Source organism: Platalea leucorodia (assembly GCF_965183815.1).
Source record: "Platalea leucorodia genome assembly, chromosome: 4".
In the NCBI taxonomy this organism is placed as follows: domain Eukaryota; kingdom Metazoa; phylum Chordata; class Aves; order Pelecaniformes; family Threskiornithidae; genus Platalea; species Platalea leucorodia.
In genome coordinates, this window is record NC_138826.1 from 9,248,707 (window position 1) to 9,269,954 (window position 21,248).

The 21,248-nt window shown below is 36.1% G+C and overlaps 1 protein-coding gene across 1 annotated transcript in view; it reads right to left on the bottom strand.

Moving 5' to 3' along the window:
- The window catches only part of ATRNL1 (attractin like 1), a gene marked incomplete at both ends in the record, with an annotated part of 524,731 nt that overhangs the window by 128,827 nt on the left and 374,656 nt on the right, over window positions 1-21,248 (bottom strand). Inside the window, one exon of the mRNA XM_082310449.1 lies at window positions 1,302-1,409. Coding sequence (XP_082166575.1) covers window positions 1,302-1,409 — 108 coding nt within the window. The remainder of the gene's footprint in view (window positions 1-1,301; window positions 1,410-21,248) is intronic.

The following is a 21,248-nucleotide window of genomic DNA, read 5'->3' on the forward strand; positions in this document are numbered from 1 at the left end:
CTCTGAAAAGGCAACAGAGAAAATGTTCCTAGATACCAGTGCAGAAACAATGAAATCACATTCAAAAAAAAGTTAACTTTTAACTACATTGTAATGTGTCCTCAGCCTGGGGAGCTGGAGAGGTCTTCTGTTCCAAGATAAAAGGAGACAGAAATATGGTGATATTGGTGAAGAATGTGGGGGTTCTAGTATTTGGTCAGAAAACAACAAAGCTTCTTCAAAGAGATGTGGCATTTTTATTCACTATCTATTCCAAGTATTTAAATTATGCCAGCAAGAACAATTGCAATTGCTTCCTATACAGTAGCAGGACAGAGCACCTCAATTTCCTAAGTACTCGAGAGCTGATTCTTTTTCTTTCTGCTATGAATCTGTTTTTCACATTGCTCACTTCTCCATGAACCTTAGAGATTTGATACAGTGTATTTAATCTTCCAACGAAAGAGGCTATTGAGAAAAGTAAGAGAAGCTTTGAATTTAAGAGGAATTGGCAGCAATGAAAAGTACAATCTTGAAAGATTTCAGAGCTATCACACCTCATTCCCATGTCCCACCATAAATAAGATAAAGTAATAACTGTAAATACAATACTGTAAATAAAAGCAAAGGAATAGAGGATTACGATCTACCAAAAGCCCAACCTCGACTAGATATTCATTATTATCCACATATTGTAATTCTCCCTCTATTTGCAGGTGAAACTTCCAGAATCTATTTCATGCATTATTACACTATTCCAATATCACATTGCCTTGCATATTATTATTTCTTTTCCAATGTACTTCAATTACAATAAAAGAATGCAGTAATGTAGCCATTATCTACAAACAAAAATATGCAGTATACTCTGTATTCTTTAAACCTGTACATATAAAACCCAACACTGAAATTCGACTCACAGCTGCTTTATTTATTTATTTGTTTGTTTGTTTGCTGTAATCTCTGTTAATTAAGATAGATGTTAACTAGGGGGCACTGTGTACTCGAAGGACCGAGCATGAGGTTTGCTCCCTCCTTAATGCCTGCGTCTTGCGTTCCTTCAGCTCACATCCATCACGAAAGGACTGCCAGGTGAGCTGGCTGTCACTCCAGCCCAGGCTAATAGATTCTCCAGTGGCTTTTGTTACAGCGCATGTCATGCTATTAAAACTATGCGCCTTGAAAATGGCATAACATATGTAGCTGAGACTTGTCAGCTCCAGGTAATCAGACGCTGCTTGGTTTCAGAAGCAGATGCAGATGAGACTAGCAATATAAATATGCAAATCACAATGGTCCCTTGTCAGCACCACTGTTCCTACCTCTAATGGCCCTCGTAGAAAGTCTGTTTGCTCAGCTCCTACTTCCAGTGCTACATCGACAGAAGCAAAGGGGCGGCTGGCCATCTGCTGTCGCTCCCGCATAAGTTGCTGATGAGGAAAAAATGATGTTTTAACAAAACGTTAAAAAATGCACCAGATATTAGTCTGCCCTACTATACCTCCCATTAAAACATAAGAATGCAAATAGCATGCAAATAGTCATATTTCTAATATTAAAGGAAGAAAGTTATACTAAATTATCATCATCTATATTTATGCAAGAACTGAGCCTGGAGGGCTTATGTTGTCTACAAGTGGTCTTTCAGCTTAAATTCCAATGAAATCTCCAAATGAAAGCTTCCCTAACTGACTAAATAACTTTGCTATTTGTGCAAGTTGCAGCAAATATGGGAAATGGTTGGTAAAAATAGTTGAAGTCTTATTCCACTGATAATGCATGCATTAGAACACCTGCCAAGAACAAGTCCACTTGGCCTTCAAATTTTCATACTTCACTACTAAGCCAGATGGAGTTAATAGTGTCAGGACTTGTAATTTTATGCAGTATCTTTTCGGCAGGTACTTATAGATGAAGAATAATGTGTCAGGATTGGGAAGCCTGCATCAGTGTGTTTGAATAAGATCAGCTATGCTCACAGAGCTTGTATAATCCCTTCCAATCATACCAGTGTGCACAGGAGTCCCAAGCAAAACCACAAAGCTAACTCATATTTCTTGCTCAATCTGTAATTATAATGCTTATTAAACCATGATGAATAAAAATGATGACCAGCACTAGATATTGCAGATCTTACTTCACTGGTTCAGTGCAACTAATAAAAGCATTATTAAATATTTAAAGTGAATGAGTTGTGCAATTAAAGCCGTGTGCTCCTTCAACTGAACAGGATGTCACAGCACCTTGAAGAGACAAAATGCTTGCAAAAATGTTTTATTAGAAAAGATCTAAGTTCCATTTTCTTAGCATTTTTCTCCTTATCATTTTTCTGGAAAGCTTAAAACATTAGAAACCAGTATTTGAATGTAAATGACACTAGAACTGTGACGTACTGTTCATAAAAGCCTCTGAAATAATAAAAGGTATGCAAGTAAATATTTGCTGGCAGCTTACTAATAAACACTCTTGATTTAAGGTCTGTTAGAAAGCAACAAGCTCGTGTTGTAATACTTGTCATGCATTTTTTTCTTGACTTGCACTTTATGATAGTCTATAGAAATCTAAAGAAGCACTCGTAACGTTAAAATCAAAAGTCTACAGTGGTTTCCTAATGCATAGCCAGTACATTCTTAAGGCCTGGTTTTTATAAGCATTTGGTGTATTTGTCAGTAAGCATCTGCACAAACGGGCTCCCAGTATACCGTACCAAGAGGATAATTGATACGTCTGTGGGTGAAACTGCATGCTTTACATTCAGAATAAATAAAAGCCTAGTACTAATATATACATGGTTAAAAATTATGTTTTTAACCCTTCATTTAAAAATTAAACTGGTGGTCTCTGTATACTGATTTACATCAGCACTGATTTACATCAATACTATATATTCATAGATTTTTACATTCAGAAAGAACTACTATGACCCCCCAGTCTTACCAACAACTTGACAAAGACCACAGAAATTTAAAGCATAAAACACTGAGTCACTACATGTTAAAATTACTATATCTAGCTCCTTTTCTTCCAAAAATAACAAAAATTAAAGAAAACAATGTTATTAGAGCGGTCCTGCCATATGGAACTCATTACAGTATTGTAAGTCTACAGAGCTATTGGCAAATGCTTACTTTTTAATGGGAAACGAAACATTGTTTTAAACAAATAGAATTGCTTGGGGAAAGTACTTAAATGAGCAGAATAACCCACATTCCAAATGCACAAACAATTATTTAAAAGATTTACTTATTACAGACTATAAAGGAATGTGTATTTGATATGGTCTCTGTTTTTTAAGGCTAGCAGTTTTCTTCACCTCTGCTCCTAGTCAAGTGTTCAGTAAAACCTTTTCATTCACAAGGTAGTCACTGTAATTTTTATACTCTGTCATTTGAGAAGAGTACTACGAAGATTCTTAATTAGCTCTGTAAACAAGAATGAAAACTTTAAAACGTTTGGTGGCCCATGAAACGCTGTTGAGTTTGGCAGCTGAGCAACTGCACATCAAAGTGCTCTATTCAAAATGCTGCTTCTTTTTCTTCAGCATTTTAAAGCTCCCTGTAAGGTGCAGAACAGGAAAAATAAGATGTAATGAGGAGAAATACAGGAAGATATTATGATATTTAAAATCAGTTTTGTGGCTGGAAAAGGTCACTAACTCCCACCCTCTGCAACTGTCCGTTTATCAAGATGGGGACAAAGGCAAAGTTCCAGTTATAGACAATCTTGTGAGCTAGATTATTGCATGGCAGGTGGAATTCAGGTGTGACACCCTGTGCTCCAGTCACACGCTGTTTTCATGTAGCCCATACAAGTATGGAGAAATTCCCATAATTCAGCCATAGGCCAGGAAACAAGGAAACTCTTCAAACATGGGTATTATAAGAAGAGTGAAAAAAACTCTTACCTTTTTCTCAACAGTGAAAGAGATATTAAAAAAAACCACAATGATTTCACGATAGCTGAGGCAGAATAAACATGGAACAGTGGAAAGCGGAACTATGCTGGTGTTACTTATATACTCATATCAAAAAAAATTTACTGCATTTAAAAATCATACAAACAAAACCCAAATACATTCTTCTTCAGTGATTAGGGATATTTACTTGGAGACAAATAATAGATGGACATTATTAAGATGTAATATTTGAATATTTTATCGCTCATTTAATTTATAATATTCAGAATTAAGCACATGCCTAAATACTCACTTAAAACTATGGGAAATTCAAAACATTACTTTCTCAGCATAGGACTGAGAAATTCAATGAGCATTTATCTGACTAGAGCAGACAACTGATTTCAAGGTCTACAATAATTTTAAATCTCATTAAGTCCAAGAGTATTGACAAGATTAATTTTTTAGGCATCTCTATTATTTTGCAACAATTTCAAAGTATTAATTTATATCCTATTAAAGAGTTTTTATTGTATAGAATTATATTTGTCATCAGTGAAGAACAGTAAGATGTTAGTATACTATAAATTAGTTCAATTTCTCACTCAAAACGCATATAATTTGAGAACATTTCTTAAAAAAACAACCATTTTGGCATAATTAGTCCCTTGTCATGGACATATACATTTCAGCTGATTTTCCATGGACGTGTAGACGACTATGCCAATAGATTATGTTAATTTTGAGTTTTGGTGTGGTAGTCAAATAAGTACCTTTGAAATAGGACCTGCTTCCCCATCTAGAAGTATATCACAGGAAAGTATTTGCATGGGTATACAATTCAATTTTACCATTGATCAAAAAAGTCCTCACGGGGGATAGTTCTGCTCTGATCAATGCAGTTTGGAGGAAATTAAAATGTTTCATAGCATCTTGTATAATTTTCTATAAGAAAATGTATTTGTTGCAAAGTTCTTATTTAAGTAGAAATGTTTCATTTGATTTTTTTTTAATTTTGGTTGATGACATTTAGACTTACTTTCAAAATATTTGAACGCCCATATTCTATTCATGTACAATAAAACACTCAATGCAAGATACATATTACAATCATTTAACATTAACAGAATACAACATTTCAGCAATCCCAGGCTGACATGTTTGAAATCTTTTGTATTTTAGGAAGTGTCACCATTTTGCTTCTTTTCCCTATTTAGAAGACTTTTTTTCTTTTTCTTTCTTCCTCTTTTTTTTTTTAAGACTTGGTCTCTCATGCGGAATAGGATACTGTTCTTCTGACTAGGACTGCTTTTTCTATGCTCTTCTCTTCACCTTCCAGCATAACTGTCCTAGAAAAGCCCTAATTGAAAAAACCTGATAAAGTACCTGAGATGATAGGAACTAGGACAGGTGTACTTTCTCTTTGTTATACAGTAACAGACATTCTTGAGGGACTGATAGATTAGGACAGCTGAAAAGGATGAGACCATTTTAGTGCCATAATAGGATGACTAGAAAAATCCTTTCAAAGATCTTTCTGTTGCAGTTTGGCACCTTTATGGGCTAGTTTAGCCCACTGGCAAGCAAGGTACATGTTAGAGTGTGGCATAGAGCACGTACGACAACTGTGCGTACCCAAGTTCATGGGGTAGCTTGACAGTTAGGATAGGGATAAGCAGGTGGCAAACACTTGTAAAAATGTTAGGAAGATGTCTGACTACCAGACCAAAAATGTTTTCCTTTTGGCTGTTTAGAGCCAGCAGTCTCAGTACCCTATTTCAGAAATAAGGAAGGATATGGCAGTAGAAAGGGTGCCTATTATTTTAACAACAGCAAGAACTGCCTAGGTTTTCTACATTTTCTTCCTTCACATCTTAGATTTTCTTTCTTTTTTTGTTTGTTTTTTCCGAGATCAGATCACTGCCAACATTGTACCAGGACATCCAGGACTTTGTCAAGATAAATATTCAAAACCACAAAGAATGGTAATTCTACAGTCTCTCTGACAACTGCTGTCCAGTCCAGTGCTGCACTACCCTCCTAGTGACAAAGATTTTCCAAATTTCTAGTCTGAATTCCTATTCTGCTTATTCATCACCCAGCTCTGACTTGTCTGTAGTTACAACTTGGTCTCCTCCACTCCTGTTTCTGTGCTGTCAACTGCTGATGTGGATAACACCACAAGGCTACAACAAAAGCATTAACAACGCCATGTATTAAATCTGAGTTTTACACGAAAAGTGTTTGCAATGAGGAAAAATTTCAAAACCTCATGAAGAGTTGCATTGACTATTTTCCAATCACATTGCATTTGACAAACTCCAAGGGTTAAAAAAAATAAAAAATATATGTAAACGGACAGCCCTACAAAAACAGAGACTCTCTATAAGCAGCGCAATTCAGTCATTCATCACATATTCTTGAGGTTTCTTATTGCCACATCCAGTCAGCAGAAGTAACTTAAATGGGTTTGAATGACTACACAGATCTGAGTGGACCAGAGGCATTTTAGTTAGAAACACAATTTAATTCTCTTCAAAAATCTTAAATTCTCATTCTCAAACTGAATTATACATAGTGATATTTCAATGAAGCTCTGATTATTTGCTTTAATTTGCACAAGACAAAGATTGCCTTCTCTGTAACTTTTCTTATTGTAACTCTTGGTGTTACAAATCTCTTCAAATTAAATTAGCTATTTACATAGCTGGAAAGGAGAGCAATTTCTCATTTACATGTTGAATCACCTATTTCACTTGTTAATTTCCAAATCAGCTGTTTTCACTGGAAAGGCATATCACAGTCATTAAACTATTTTGTTGGGGTTTTGGTGAAATTAGCTCACCGTTCCATGATTGCAGGAGATACAGCGACTTTAAGAGATGGACAAAAGCAAGCTTAGGAAACCAAGCAGCAGGAATAACCATACTTATGACAGTAGTCTGACAATCTGGATTCATTCATTCTCTCCATCGTGAGCTTCCTAAATAATCTTGCTTGCTTTCCTTGTGCCTCATTTCCCACTCTGTTAAGTGAAAAGTGCCCTAACAAGAGTGCATTCAGGTAGGCAATGAGATATTACAATGATGGGCATAGTATAACGTGCTATTTGCACTGCAAAACAGAGTCTGGAAAATTCCTAAGATATCAGGGCCTATTCCATGCCACTTTCTTTTAAAATTGCCTGAAGAAAAAGTGCTCTCAGGTGTGTGCAAAGGTCTGTCATGGGAAAAAATGAGAGGAGTTATACTTCTTGTCCTAGCTTTATACTGAATAAAATGAAGGGTTATTTAAACTAGACGTAGTCCAGCAAACAACAGCTAAGACATACTTAAAATACAGTGTACACATCCCAAAAAATAACAGTTCCAAAAGGTCAAGTTTTTATGTATCCTTTTTGGAAACCAAATACCAGTCGTCTGTAATTTCCCTTGAACAAATCAAAAATGAGAAAAAAAGATGAGCCCTGAAAAGGTCATTTTGTTGCTAGATCCAAGGAACAGACATTTAATGTATTGCACATTAGCAAGCAAAGAGCAAAATGTGAACCTACTGTGACTTCAGGTTTTGGACCTTTTTGATTCTGGAATAGAATTCCCATCTCTAAAACACTCAGAGTATGAAAAGCTGCTTATTACTATGGAAATGACACACTGGTTTATGCTTATTTGCCAGTCATTTATGGAGTCTCCTGTTACAATAAAGTTGTAATCAATCCTTCAGAATTTTTCCTTAAAGATTAATTTAGCATAGGAAGATTTTTTGGGTGCTAAGAATCAATAATAAGCTCAAAATTCAATTCACTGCATTCAAATTTAAGAAGTGATAAACAAGACCTAATCCTATTATCTCTTTCACTGAGATCACTATGAATCCACGTTGCACACTTACACAGTTCTGTAACCATAACCATTTTAAAGGTTTAGAGACTCAAGTCTTTCTGTAGGCCTTGCTAACCCCAGAACTGCACTCTTTTTCCTAATCAAGTGGGTTTAAAAAATTCTTTCATCAAACTACTGATCATTTTGTTGTTAGCTAGCAGAGCCATTTTCAATTCACAGAAAATTTCTAAAAATACTTATTCTGCAAACTAATTCTGTGTACAGAGAAAAAGAGAGCCAGATCCACTAATTACATATGTTAAAATGTTTCCACATAAGACATTCTACTGCATTTGCCCAAGGACAGTTATTTATAAATGAATATATTAAAACGTGTTAAAATTAATTATTTCAGAATATGAAAGAGATATTCAAGTATCATATTATGCAAACTACTCCTTGGAACTCTTTCATTTACAATGGTGTCACACAAATAATGCTTTTCAAAATGTCTTCTAAAGAATTACTAACAGTGATAGTATAGTACTTTAAACGTAAATGCCATCTTTATAAGTGGAATAGACACAGTATGAAACTACCTGATATTAACAAAATCTCAGTGCATCCTATCCACAGTATTAAGCTACTGGTTTTGAAATGAGGCATCATGGATATTATCCATTATTATCACAACTGTTAAAAACTGCTTTAGTTACTTACCTTAGACAACAGATGTCAAGCTGATGATTCCCAGCTCTGAAATAAAGTTTTAGATTGTTCCTATAGCAATTCAGATTGCTTTAAAGATAGTAAATATGGTCTAATAAAAGAAACTGGGAATAAGTGGTACCTCATGAGATCACTTTGTCCACCTCTGTGAATTAGTCCTGCACAAAGGCAGGTTGCAGTGTGATTATGATCCCTCTAGTAGTTGTATACTTTTCTTAAAAAGACCCCAGTGATGGAGGTTCCACAGTCATTCCAGAAGTCTGGAGTGCCTGATGATCCCCATGCTGGAAAGGTCTTTTCTAAAATCTAAATTAAATCTCCATGCTGACATTTAAGCGAATTGCTTCTTGTCCTGTCTACAGTGGAGAGCATTCCTTGTCTACAACTGAGAAGAAAAACCCACCAAAACTCTCTTCTCCTTTACAGGAGTTCTTTATAAATTTGAAGTTTCCCTTTATTCATCTCAACTGTAAACAAACGCGGCTATGTAAGTATTACCTCACCACTCCTGCTCGCCTTTTCAGTGCTCCCCTCCATACTCTCCATGTGCCGGACACTCTTGTCAAAAAGTGCGGCCCCAAACCTTACATGGCAGAACACTTCACGGGTCTTACAGATTTTTTGTTGATAATATTATGCCAGAATCTTTGCTACAACAGAAGTATGGTGACTTATCTTCACTTCTGATTCATGATCATTCCACCTCATTTTTGAATATTCTTACCAAGCTCATTGCCCATTTCTCCCTACCTTTTTTTTGCAGATGGTTACTTCTTTCTCAGTGCAGAATTGTGTATTTGCCAATTACAAAATTGTGGAATTGCAGCTTTCCAGCCAATTATTTCAGATTCTCCTATGTTCTTCTGTACAGATTATAATTCTGTCCTATAATATGTTTGCAGTCTTCTTTGCTACTTCAATGACAGTTACACATGAAATAACCATGATCCATCTCTTAAATCAACAGCAGAATCGGATCCCAGCAGAAGCCCACTTGATATACCTTTCCCTTTTCACAATGAACGACTTATAACTACTCTAAGAATACAGTTCTACGTTCACTTCCTTTTTTGTCTCCTAGTCTGTTGAATCGAGAACTAAGTTTGGCTCGACAGGATTTGTACTTGAAAAAACAACATTGAATGTCACTCACATCTTCACTTTCTTCTAAATTCTTATAGATTATTTAAAAAATTGTTTAATCCAGTCATTTCCTAAGAATTAATGATAAATTGGTTGGTGTCTAATTGTCCAGCCCTTCCTTTTTGCCCTTCTTTCCTAAGATAGAAATTACAATTATCCCTTTCTTGAACCTCACTTGTCCTAGCTGAAGTCTCAGAGATAACCCTTACAGGCTCTGGGATCACATGCATGCTTAGCTAGTTCCCTAAATATTCTGGAATAAATTTAATCAGGTTATCCAATCTGAAAATATTTAGCAAGTATACTATAACCCATCTTTCTACAGTACTGCTTGATATTGTATCCTTTTTTCACTGTAGGTGCTAACAGACTTTTAAAGAGGCCTTAATTAAAGCACTTTTTAAAACAGACTCTTTTCCTAGCACATACAAAGTCAGAAAGATGGGGTGTACATACTATTACTTCAAAGAGAGGTTCAAGTGCAGGACAAATATATTTTAATTTGCAAATAAAGTCAATGTTTTTTTTAACCTGCAAGACAACAAAAAGGGTAGGCACTGGATTTGTTTCCTATGTGAACTGATGTGAAAACATATGGCCCAAATTATGACTGAATTGAAGCTATGCCAATTTAGAAAAAGCTGAAGTTTCTGAAACATACCTGGACCCTAGACTCCATAGTGACTTCAGATGCTCAAAATCTTAAGAATTTTTTTCAGATTACGTTGAATCGACGTTTTATACTTATTTTTCTTCACTATTTTCTTTCTACCTTTTTTTTAGTTAAATTGTAACATATAAAATAAAAAATTATGAAAGAAGAGAAATAGAAAATACTGAGCAGGAAAACTGCTGTCCTGTACTCCAGCAAAGGTGAAGTTTGCCTTTATTATTACCTCTAATTCTTTAAAACCATCTATTATTTGAGATTACTGGTACACTGATAAAGTGACAATGTAAATGAAACATTTTAAGTGCAACATCATGCCAATTATACAACTATTCTAAAGCAGTACTTCAGAAGCTACTTAAAGCACAAATGACACTACTATTAAGGAAGGTAAACTGGTGATGTACCATGACTGACTGATGCCTTTAAGTGCTTTCAAGCTTTAATTCTTAAAGTATTATGCAAAATAACCATTATTTTCACTGCCTTGCAAAGGGGACCAAAACCAGGTACACTTACCAGCAGTCCTGCCTGTCTCAGAGTGGAAATGCCCTGATCTACATGAGTCCTCAGCATAAGGAGCTGAATAGCCTTGCTATTACAAGCTGAACAGGCATGCCACACTACCTTGTGCTATTCTGTTGGGTCAGTAAAGCTCTTCTAGACAATCCTTACAAAAGTTGAGCCTGTGTTACTTGGTTACCTGCCTCCCTTTTCATTGCAAAATGAGGTTCATCCTGCCACTGATAGTCTTTTTTTATTTCAATTGCCCCATCCAGGAGCTCTAAAAACCAGCATTTTTCACATCAACAGCCCAATTATGAATCACGAGTAAAGCCATAGTTTTAAGTTATACCCAAGATCAGGAAGTGGGAAAAAAAAAAGCCTGGTCACTCAGAATGTACAGAAAATCCTTATAACAGATCCTGTCCATCTGGCATTTTCAGTGAGAAGGGTTTTAGCTAATCAACATAAAATTAGGATACCAATCTGAAATCTGGGTGCTCATCCAAAGAAATATTCTAAACCTCACAGAGTTGTTCACCACACCTAGTACTTTCAGGTCAGCAAGAATTTGGCACACACTGCTAGTGGGAATGGCATGTGGCCACAGACAACTCATTTTGTGCAGGGGAGCGAATGGCTTTGAAACAGGTGCAGTTCTTCTATCTGATCAGGGTAATAATGTGAATTAATGCAGCTCTCCTTTGTTCATGTTGTTTTTAAGTTTGAAACAACTGATTTAGCAGATGTGAGATGCTTGAATACTTGAACAATAAGTTGATTGCAAAGCTTTTCACTCCTGCTGTAGAGCTAAGAAAGCAAGGCCACTGACCATCCCTTACCTTTGAAAGAAACCAAGAAACTGAGGCAGTTTGCTCTGAGTTCAAGTATCTTGAACAGGAAAGTATCAGTAACAGGAAACTGGTGAGATAAGTAAGGCTGAAGCTTGCAATATTTTAATGGAGAATTATTTCAAGAGTTGAACTGCTACCTAGTAAAGCTGCAGCTACTGAAGGGACTAGAACCTGTCTAATCTCCTAAAATATTTAAGCTACATCAGAATTTCAGAAATAGAGGGCTTCCAAGCATTAAATACCCTAATCCTACAGTCTAAAATTCAGTTCTGAAATAAGAAGCATAACACTAATTCCAAGAGACCATCTTGGCAATATCTGTAGCAGCAGAAGTCAGGTTGTTATTCTCTTTATCTTGATAATAATAATTTTGTGCACAATCCATCTGCAAATAAGGAAATCTGACTTTCCCAGTAGAGTTCCTACAAGGGGTCACACCAGTCTGTGTGTATACATACTGTACAGATTAGAAAAATATACTGTGAAGAAGTTAATCCCCTACTGCTGCCACACTGAGACTTTCAAGTGACAGAGTGTAAATCAAAGTACTCTGGCATTTTGAGCTCCAGTCAGACTGTTTCAAGAGAGAGAAGTGGGACGATTTAGAGTTCATCAATTATATCACATCAAATTAGCCTCCATCACTGGCTTGGCTCGACAGCTTTCATCTATTCTAATTTACAACAGAGAGGACAGCCAAGTACAGGATCGTGGCAATGACACAGTCAAAGGGAAGCACAGCACTTTTGCTTCGCAAGAATGGTAGGCTTTTCTAGGCAACTGCTTCAGCTGGGTCAGAACCTCCAGCCACGTTTAGTTTCTTTCATTTGCTTTGATCTGACAACCCTCATCTTCATTTAAGGAAGCAATGTGCTAAACATCATCTTTTTAGCAGTCCTGCAGTCACTGCCTTTCTACAGACACTGTTCTGTATACATCTACCTTACACAGTGATTTACCTTTGCAGTTAAATCCTTAAAATAGATGAGTACACTACTGGAATACCATTGTAACTCTGTGTGGTTAGGACATAGGTTAGCTATTTTAAAGGAAAATCACTACCAGTAAATTGTTAGAATTTGCCTTCCAACTGACAGACTTTAAATTTGAATTTGCCATGGTTATTTGAAGACACTGACAGTGCAGTAACTTAAATCACAGTGAAACACAGAAAAGCATTGAAGAACCTTACACAGGTATCACTTTACAAAATATTTTATATTAAGAATTCATCCCTCTGCTATGGATGTGATCACAAGCATTGTGCATCATTTAAATTGCAGTCTAGAGCCTTAGGTGGATTCAAATGGAAAATGGGCTTTGTGCTGGCCCCGTGCATAGTGGTGAATTCGCAGAACAGGGATGAAAAGCCAGCTTTACTGCTTCTACCACAATAAATACTGAGAAACCAAAAGAACAAAAAGACTGTTTTCCACACAGCACCCAGTTTCCCTCTTCTCCTAAAGAAAACATTTTTTAATACAGGTAAATGAAAATAGGCATTTAAAAATGCACACATCGCAATGATTACTTTACCAGAATGAGCAAGCTTCCAAAAGTATATTTCCATACTCTTCCATCACAGTTTCTGTGCATATTGGCATTATGTGCATATCTCTTTTACCTGCTTTCTTCTAATGTGGCCCGTTTCCAAATTAAATACTGCAAGCTTTAGGCAAGTCAAGGTCATCTTTCCCATTCCTTTACTTCCTCCACAGGCTTGACTTTGCTGGTAGGATTTTAAGTAGTGGACTACTAAAAGGCTTTTTATGGCAGTCTTAAAGTTGTTTTAATAATTGTATCAGATTAAAATGCTTAGGGACGAGTAAATTATCAGAATTTCTGACTGCTAATTTTTAGAGACACTCACATGATTTCAGGAGGAATAAATACTAAGTAAAAACTTAGAGACAGTATTGTCTTTTACCCAGATTCTTAATTGGCTCCTTTTTTTATATGCAGTCTTATACAGTTTGTATAAAGAGCAAATGCTTACAACAAAATGTATTCATGACTTTCCTCTTGCAAAACTGAAAACATAAGACATTTTTATATTCTTCCACAATATGCCCCTTTCTGCATAGGAATCTTTTACCTGCATTAGAAAGTGTCATAAATTTTTCAAGAATGAAGACTTGTTTTCTGTTATTTGTTCCAGCCGGAGACATATTGGTTTAAAATGTCAGGGAATCTGCTATGTGTTAATGGATTTTTATATGGGCATCTGCTAAATGCTTTCAAATTTACACCACCATAATGTATGAGACAGCTGGAATTGCATTAATTGAAATTTATTTACCAAGAAAAAACCAACAACATCCTTAATTGGGAGACAAAAAGAAACAAAGATATGATCTATGAGTCAAAGGTGCCACACATCTCAATGATTTTCCTCAACAGACCTATATTTATCACAGTGCATGCAAAGCAAGGACTCACCCTCAGGGACTTCTTAAAAAGAGCATGACAACTATGATTTGGCTAATTAATTTTCCCTACTTATTTGGAGTTGAGGGAAACATTCTAGTATATAATGCTCAAACCCTTCAACATAAGTTTTTATTTTCTTACTTGGTGCTATGGTGGTTGCTTGACTATTAACATGGAAAAAGTTATTTCTTGATTACATGAACTATTGTTATTTAAATAGGTGTGTTTTAAAAACACACATGAATTAAGGAAGATGTTCACCTCTGCAGAGATACATTCACATTCTCTCTCCCATCTAAATGGGCATAGACAAACCCTCTATCTTTGTATCTGGGTAAGGAACATTCTCAACATTAGATCTAGCACGGTTTCAATATGCCAAATGACAGCAGGTAAGCCTAATGCGCTGCACAGGAGGCAATCTCTCTCTGTGAAGCAAAGATCAGACATATCTCAGTAAAGCTGAGCTGAATGACCACAAATATGTGAAGTGCAAGAGCAGTGGTGGGGTGTGATGATTTTAAAGGATTCTCTGATCCTTCCCTGCGACACATAAATAGAGGTGGAGTACAGAAGTCATTAAAGGTACTACAGGAAAAACTTCTGGATAATGCCTCCATTCCAGCTTCCCTGCATTGTTCAATACTTTTGATAGTGCTCAAGAAAAACTATTCAGATTTGGTACTGGGAATTGGGTACACTGCTAATAAGTCCCTATGGCCTCAGCTAATGCCATCAGGAGATAAGAAAGATATTTCTCCTTACCTAGTTCAACTGAATCATGTAATATAGGGGTTTTTTTGCAGCTTCTCAACCACCAGGAAATCTTGCTTTGGTTGCTCACTGCAATTATTCCTTATGCCCCACTGCAGGAGGAGTTCAGTGTGGAGTACTAATTTGGAAAGCCCAGTTTGGAATCAGAGACCAGAAATGAATACAGGCAGCTCGGCATTGTTGGGATATGGATCTGAAAGACTAGCATCAGTTGTAGCTCCAAAGAGGTTCTAACAAATAATTTGGTCATATTTGGCAATTGATAACATTATTTTTTCAAACTTATACATGGTCCAAAACGCAAAGAATTATATTGTCCCCATAGGTTATTTCTTTAACATGTTATGAATACTCAAATTAAGCGGTAAATCTTTTAATATTTTTGTTTTCTGACAATACGTATATGTAGAATCAAGTTACAATTGCCAATATCTGTGAATCAAATACAAAATTCTACCCTATATAAGTAGTCCAAAATGGCTGTTTAACATTTAGTGCTTTGGCCATGCTCCAACACAAAAGGTGGACAAACATAACATTAGAAAATTTTGTTTCATACAGGGATACTCCTGTACTGCAAATCATTGATTGTAAGACTACAGCCTTATTAGAAAAGAAAAATGAATAATTTTGAAAAAGTATTTGAATATTTGCCTTGCTTTATAATTTATCAGCACTTTGATTCTCTTCCATTTCAATTCTGATGAATGAATCTTATGATTTCAACAGTAAAGATTTGCTTGCAGTTATATTTCACTGGCCTTTAAACTAACATGCATTCATTCCTGTCCTACAGGCAAAAGTCATTTTTGAATTTCTCAGTCTTTGATGGAGGGAAATTTTGACCTAATTCTCTGCAGCTTTAAAGGCAAAAGATGTCAATGATTTTTAAATATGACTTTGTAAATGCAAGTGCCATAAAAGATGCTCCAATAAAAAGAATAAACAATAATAAATAAAAATAAATATATTAAAATTGTGGTAGATTAAATTATTTTCTTTGAAAGTGGAACCAGTCACATCCTATAAATGTAATCTTCCATTTACTGTACCAACATTTTAGATACATAGTGACTACACCAATTAAACCAATTTGAGAGTATATCTGTTTTTCTGTATTATATAAGGTGGTATCAGAGTCCTCATGGTTTTTCTGAGAAAGGCAAAAATTTCTAAAATACATAACTTAAAATGCATTCTCAGCTGCAGTCTCTCTTTCTATGCTGAAAATAAAATAGGTCCCGTTGACCTGCTGAGCACCCAATATTTCTGACAATCAGTTTATGTATGCTCCAGCACGGATTTAAAAATATGGTTTTATTTTAAAAACTCTGGCTTCTTTGATTGCAGAAGTACAGGTTGTACGATTTAGTGCTCAACTCGGAAATGAATGGTGTTTGTATCTGAATCAGTCAGGAGGAAAAAAAATCATTGGAATTCAGAGATGCAGGAGCACAGATTCATATACACTAAACACTTCAGCTACTTAGTCCTCTTTTCTTCATTTATATTCAATGAGTCAAGGCTTACTGCAGCTGAGTATCTCAAATTATTATTTTTTTTTAAGTCCCTCCATTCTAACCATGTTATGTCCACAGCAGAGATCAGGTCCCTCCCTAATCATGTCCTGCTCAATTTTCAGAAAACGAAACGTGAAACATATAATGTGAACCACACTGATAGTAAGAGTTGGTGTCACTCATACTGACAAGGCCCAAGATATGCTAAACCAGAATCATGTATACCAGAAATAAAGTTAATGATGAAAAGCAGAATCAAGGAAAATGCTCAGCACAAGCTGCGAAAATCTCACATTTATTTTTCTCAGATGTTTACTTCCTATGTCACAAATGTGGTAAAAAAAATATGTGATGGCATTCCCCATCTTATCCATGAAAAATGCCCATTTTTTAGTTCTCAGTTAATGATAAAATCTGACTTGTTTTTCTGATAAATTTTAAGTTCTGTTTCTTCAAATATTTTTGCATTCAATCACATATAGACAAAATGGGGACCTGTAGATATTATTTTAGAGTTTGATTCACCCTGTCTTGAGTATTAACATAATAACATGCTATTAACGAGTTACAGGGATTTGTATAAAGGAACACTCTCCAGTATTTAGAAATAAATAAAACACAGTTAAATCTCATGGAATAAAAATGTTGCCTTTACATTTTCATCCACTGCCTATATTGTGCATCTAAATAGTTTCTATTTGGTTTAATTAGAAAATTTAAAAATTCTTAATTTTCACCTTAATGTAAAGCATACATTGAATATTCACAATATGTAGGAACTTATTACTATATATGGTTATTTAAGTGGCCACACCAGCACGTGTAATAATTATACCAACATTTACTGCAACTACAAGTAGGAAAGAATGGCAGGATATTGGCATTATTTTTTCCCACAGTCTAAAATGGGTTGTTTCAAACACTGAGTTAGGTCTAACATATTTAACATGACTTTTTTTAGTAAGTCAAAGTAAGGCTTACACAGAATGAATGCAAACAATTTACATACATATAGATGTCCCAAATTTCATGTATTCTATTTAATTCCTATGCATATTAGGCTTTCACTGCTGAGTGAACAGGACTTTGTAATACAGCTGGAAAGTCAACTGAAGAATCATGTTGGCTACAGTCTGCTAGACAAGCCAAAATGTCTAAGTTTCTGTGTAAGCCAGTTTTCTCTTCTGGAAAAAAAAGCATCAAGTCACTCAGTAATACACAATGGAGAGCAAAGATGGGGGAAAGTTAGAGCTAAACCATATAACACGTTCTCGTGTGGTGCATGACGGTGAGTAGTAATGTCAAGCTCTCCAGCCAGCTAGCGTGTGATAGATAGAAATGCACTCTTTCGGATGGAGGGAATCGATCAGGTTTGCTCTACACAGTACAGAACTGTGGCACCTGAACCGCAGGAAGAGATTGCACCTGGATGTAACCCAGGTTTGGAGCTGGACACAGATGATGGAGAACAGCACTTCACGCTACCTGGAATTACAGCTTTCAGAAGGTATAGCAGCTTTCTGAACATTTCAGAGATCAATGTTCACCTGACCCGAAACAAAATCATTCAGTTTTTCATCCTCTCATTAGACATTTTCCCTGAAATATCTCTGTTCTCACACAAAGCTGACATTTAGATAAAGTAGTATTTTTTAAAAGAAAAATATGCTATTTAGCCTTAGTAACAAATAATGAGAAACATTTAGCATACAGAGCACTGCCATCATTTCCAGGATTTTACTCATTCTATACATATTTTTGAAGTAATTCGGAAATGTTTCTGATCCTAATGTACATCACAGAATAACATGAACTGTTATGCACAAAATAAACAAACCAGAACTGTATGGAGTAAGACACAGTTAAGATGAGAGGTGACACCCAGTCTACTGAATTTACTCAGACTTTTTTGCTAATCTTGTATTTCCAGACAATGTTTTGGCCCTTTTTCATACAAACTGCAGATTGGCAGCTGTGACTCAGCTGTACAAAACAACTCTCATTTTTTCCTCTCCTGGGGCACATCTTCTCCAGAAGCAAACTCATTTAATATCACCTCAGCTGCCATTGGCAAACTCACCAGCAGAGCAGAAGAATCAAGCTGTGATGTGATGAGATCTAGCACTCCCTGAGCACGTCATTTATTTTTGTGATGAAGTAAAAATAGAGGCTGGACCTACAGTTTACTATATGTGAAAAGGACATCTAACGCCACTTCACCTGGACATAAATTACATTTACTTTTCATAGAGTAAACCTCTGCGCAAAACCTGACTGTGTGCCATGCATTCTGTGGTGTCAGCTGCATTTCTCAAAGTAAATTTACTTGTTTAAAAGAAATGCCATCAGCAACGGTACTGTAAATAGACGTGGCTCAATACAGATTTTTTTTTAACACTTTCATACAATTTCTAATAAAAGGTCCAATTTTCAGCTGTATTAACAAACTAACCTGCATATCAAGTTGACACAAGCATCTCAAACAACTGGGAATTACTTGTGGGTATATCGCTATTTCTGCTAAAAATATACAAGGCTTTGATGCAAAGGTTTGCAGACATCAACCAGACTTAGGATATGTGAAAGTCTCCTGAAACATCTGCTTGCTTTCCACAGAGGTGGTTTAGGAGCATTGTGTTTTAACTTGATACTGCAGACAATTGTGTGCTGTTACTCTAAAAGTACCAGTGCATAACATGGAGCTTGGCTCCTGTGTTTCTTAATGCAAAATGACATGGAACATTATTTGCCACATCAGAAAAAGCTGAAACTATGCCCTAAGGCAAAACATCCTGAGTCAGAGAAGGTTTAGATTGGATATTAGGAAAAATTTCTTCACTGAAAGGCTTGTCAAGCACTGGAACAGGCTGCCCAGGGAAGTGGTTGAGTCACCATCCCTGGAGGTACTTAGGAGCCGTGTGGATGTGGTGCTTAGGGACATGGTTTAGTAGTGGACTTGGCAGTGCTACGTTAATGGTTGGGCTCAATGATCTTAAACCTAAAAGATTCTGTGATTCTATAATTATTCAATTATGAAGTTTAAGATCATCCACTGTTGTTCGAGCACTGTGAAAATGAGGCATAATGAGGTGGGTTATGCCAGGTCTGACATTTCACCCTTCTTTCTGATCATGCTGACTTTGGGGATTTAACTCAGTTCTGTTGTATAGTTTCGTGTGAATTATTATTATTTCCATTTTAATATTAAACTAGAAAATGTCTGAATCTATTATGGAAGTGTTTCATGCTATATTAAAAAAAATATATTCCAAAAGAAACACACATATATTTAAAATACTTTAAAATATTTAAAATCTAGGGAGCTAGAGAAATAGAAGAATTAGGCATTCATTATTATTGTCAATAAAACCAGCATATACTGATCTGTACAAAACTGTCCATTTTCTTATTATAATGCACTACTGTGAATAAGATCATTGGGGAATGCTACCAAGAAAGAGATTATAATCACAAGAATGTTTGTGTAAAACAAAAGCAATAACAAATAAAAACCGAATGGACAATGTTTACAAGATCCTTTCTCAGATGCCCAGCTCTCTTGTAGCCAGTTTAAAATGTATTTAATATTGTATGTAACAGAATTCCTAAGCAGCAACACAGCTTTCGGTTAACCACCCTTACAAAACAGATTTTAGGAGGGAGCAGTTTCTACCCTGCTGGGGCAAGGGCCTGGCTTTGCAGCCCTTGCTCTCCCACCTGGGTGCAGCGCTGCAGCCATGGGGAGCTCGGGGAGGGGCAGGAACCATCCCTCCTCTCCCCTCAGGAACCCGTGCTGTCCCTCCTGTCCTACCTTTCATGCAGATAATACCGGCTTTCTTTGCCCTGCTTCCTCGGAGACCGGTTGTTCTGAGTTTTTGACAGCCAAGGATGGGTGTGAGGAACACCTCTTTCTGCACTCCTTCACACCTCCTCCTCCCTGATGGCCTCCCACAGCCATGATGCAGAAGCAGCAGTGGTACAAGGAGACCAAGCTGTGCCTCGGTGGTGGTAAGCTATTTGGGTTGGTTCACCAACTCTTCCCTCAATTTAGGAATAGAGACAAGAAGAAGAGCATCCTTTGTTTGACCCCACTTCAGAGCTCCTGTTGGACCATGTTGGTAGTGTACTCAGAGAGAAAAAATCAACAAAGCCAAACAAAACAAAAAGTAGATTTAGTCACCAACATATGAATGGCTTGACTAGCAAAAAGAGCAAAGCTAAAATTTACCATTCTTCTGTGACTATTGTGAGAAAAAAAAAATATAAAAAAGAATAAATTCATAATAATCTTTTCCTCCTCATGGATAATGCTCAAATAGGGAATAAAAATACTGTAAATATACACGATTTCTGAAATGACAAGCTTTTCCCAGGACCCATACAAAGGCGATACCACAGCAGTAAATATTGCTCAATGCATACAGATACACACACAGAGCAGTAACTCTCCAAAGAAAATAATATTTTAGAAAATTTAATCTTGTTTCTTCTCAGCTGTGGGGCAAAAATTATGTAGATTTTAATAGAATGCTGAGATAAATTAAGACTACAATAAATATATGTACAGGTAGATGTCTCTTATTAAAGTAGCACATAAAGTGTGAAGCCAAAAAAGGGGCTAAAAAGCAATTTAGCTGAAGAACAAAGATTTCAGGTATTAATTTACTGCTACAGATATGAGCCTACAACTAGCACAAGCATAGAACATTTCCTATGCAAATAGGCAAGACAAGCTAGTCCTATTTTCCCTGGACATGTTCAATAAAAGGCAAACATAATATCATGGGATGAGTAAAAATCTACTCACCGATTTTTATACTGTAATGTTTTAAAAAACTACAAGCATTTAAAATCTAGCACTTATGGTACAGAGAAACCAACTGGGATATGTTCTTAAACGTGACACAATACTTGCCTCTGACATTATCC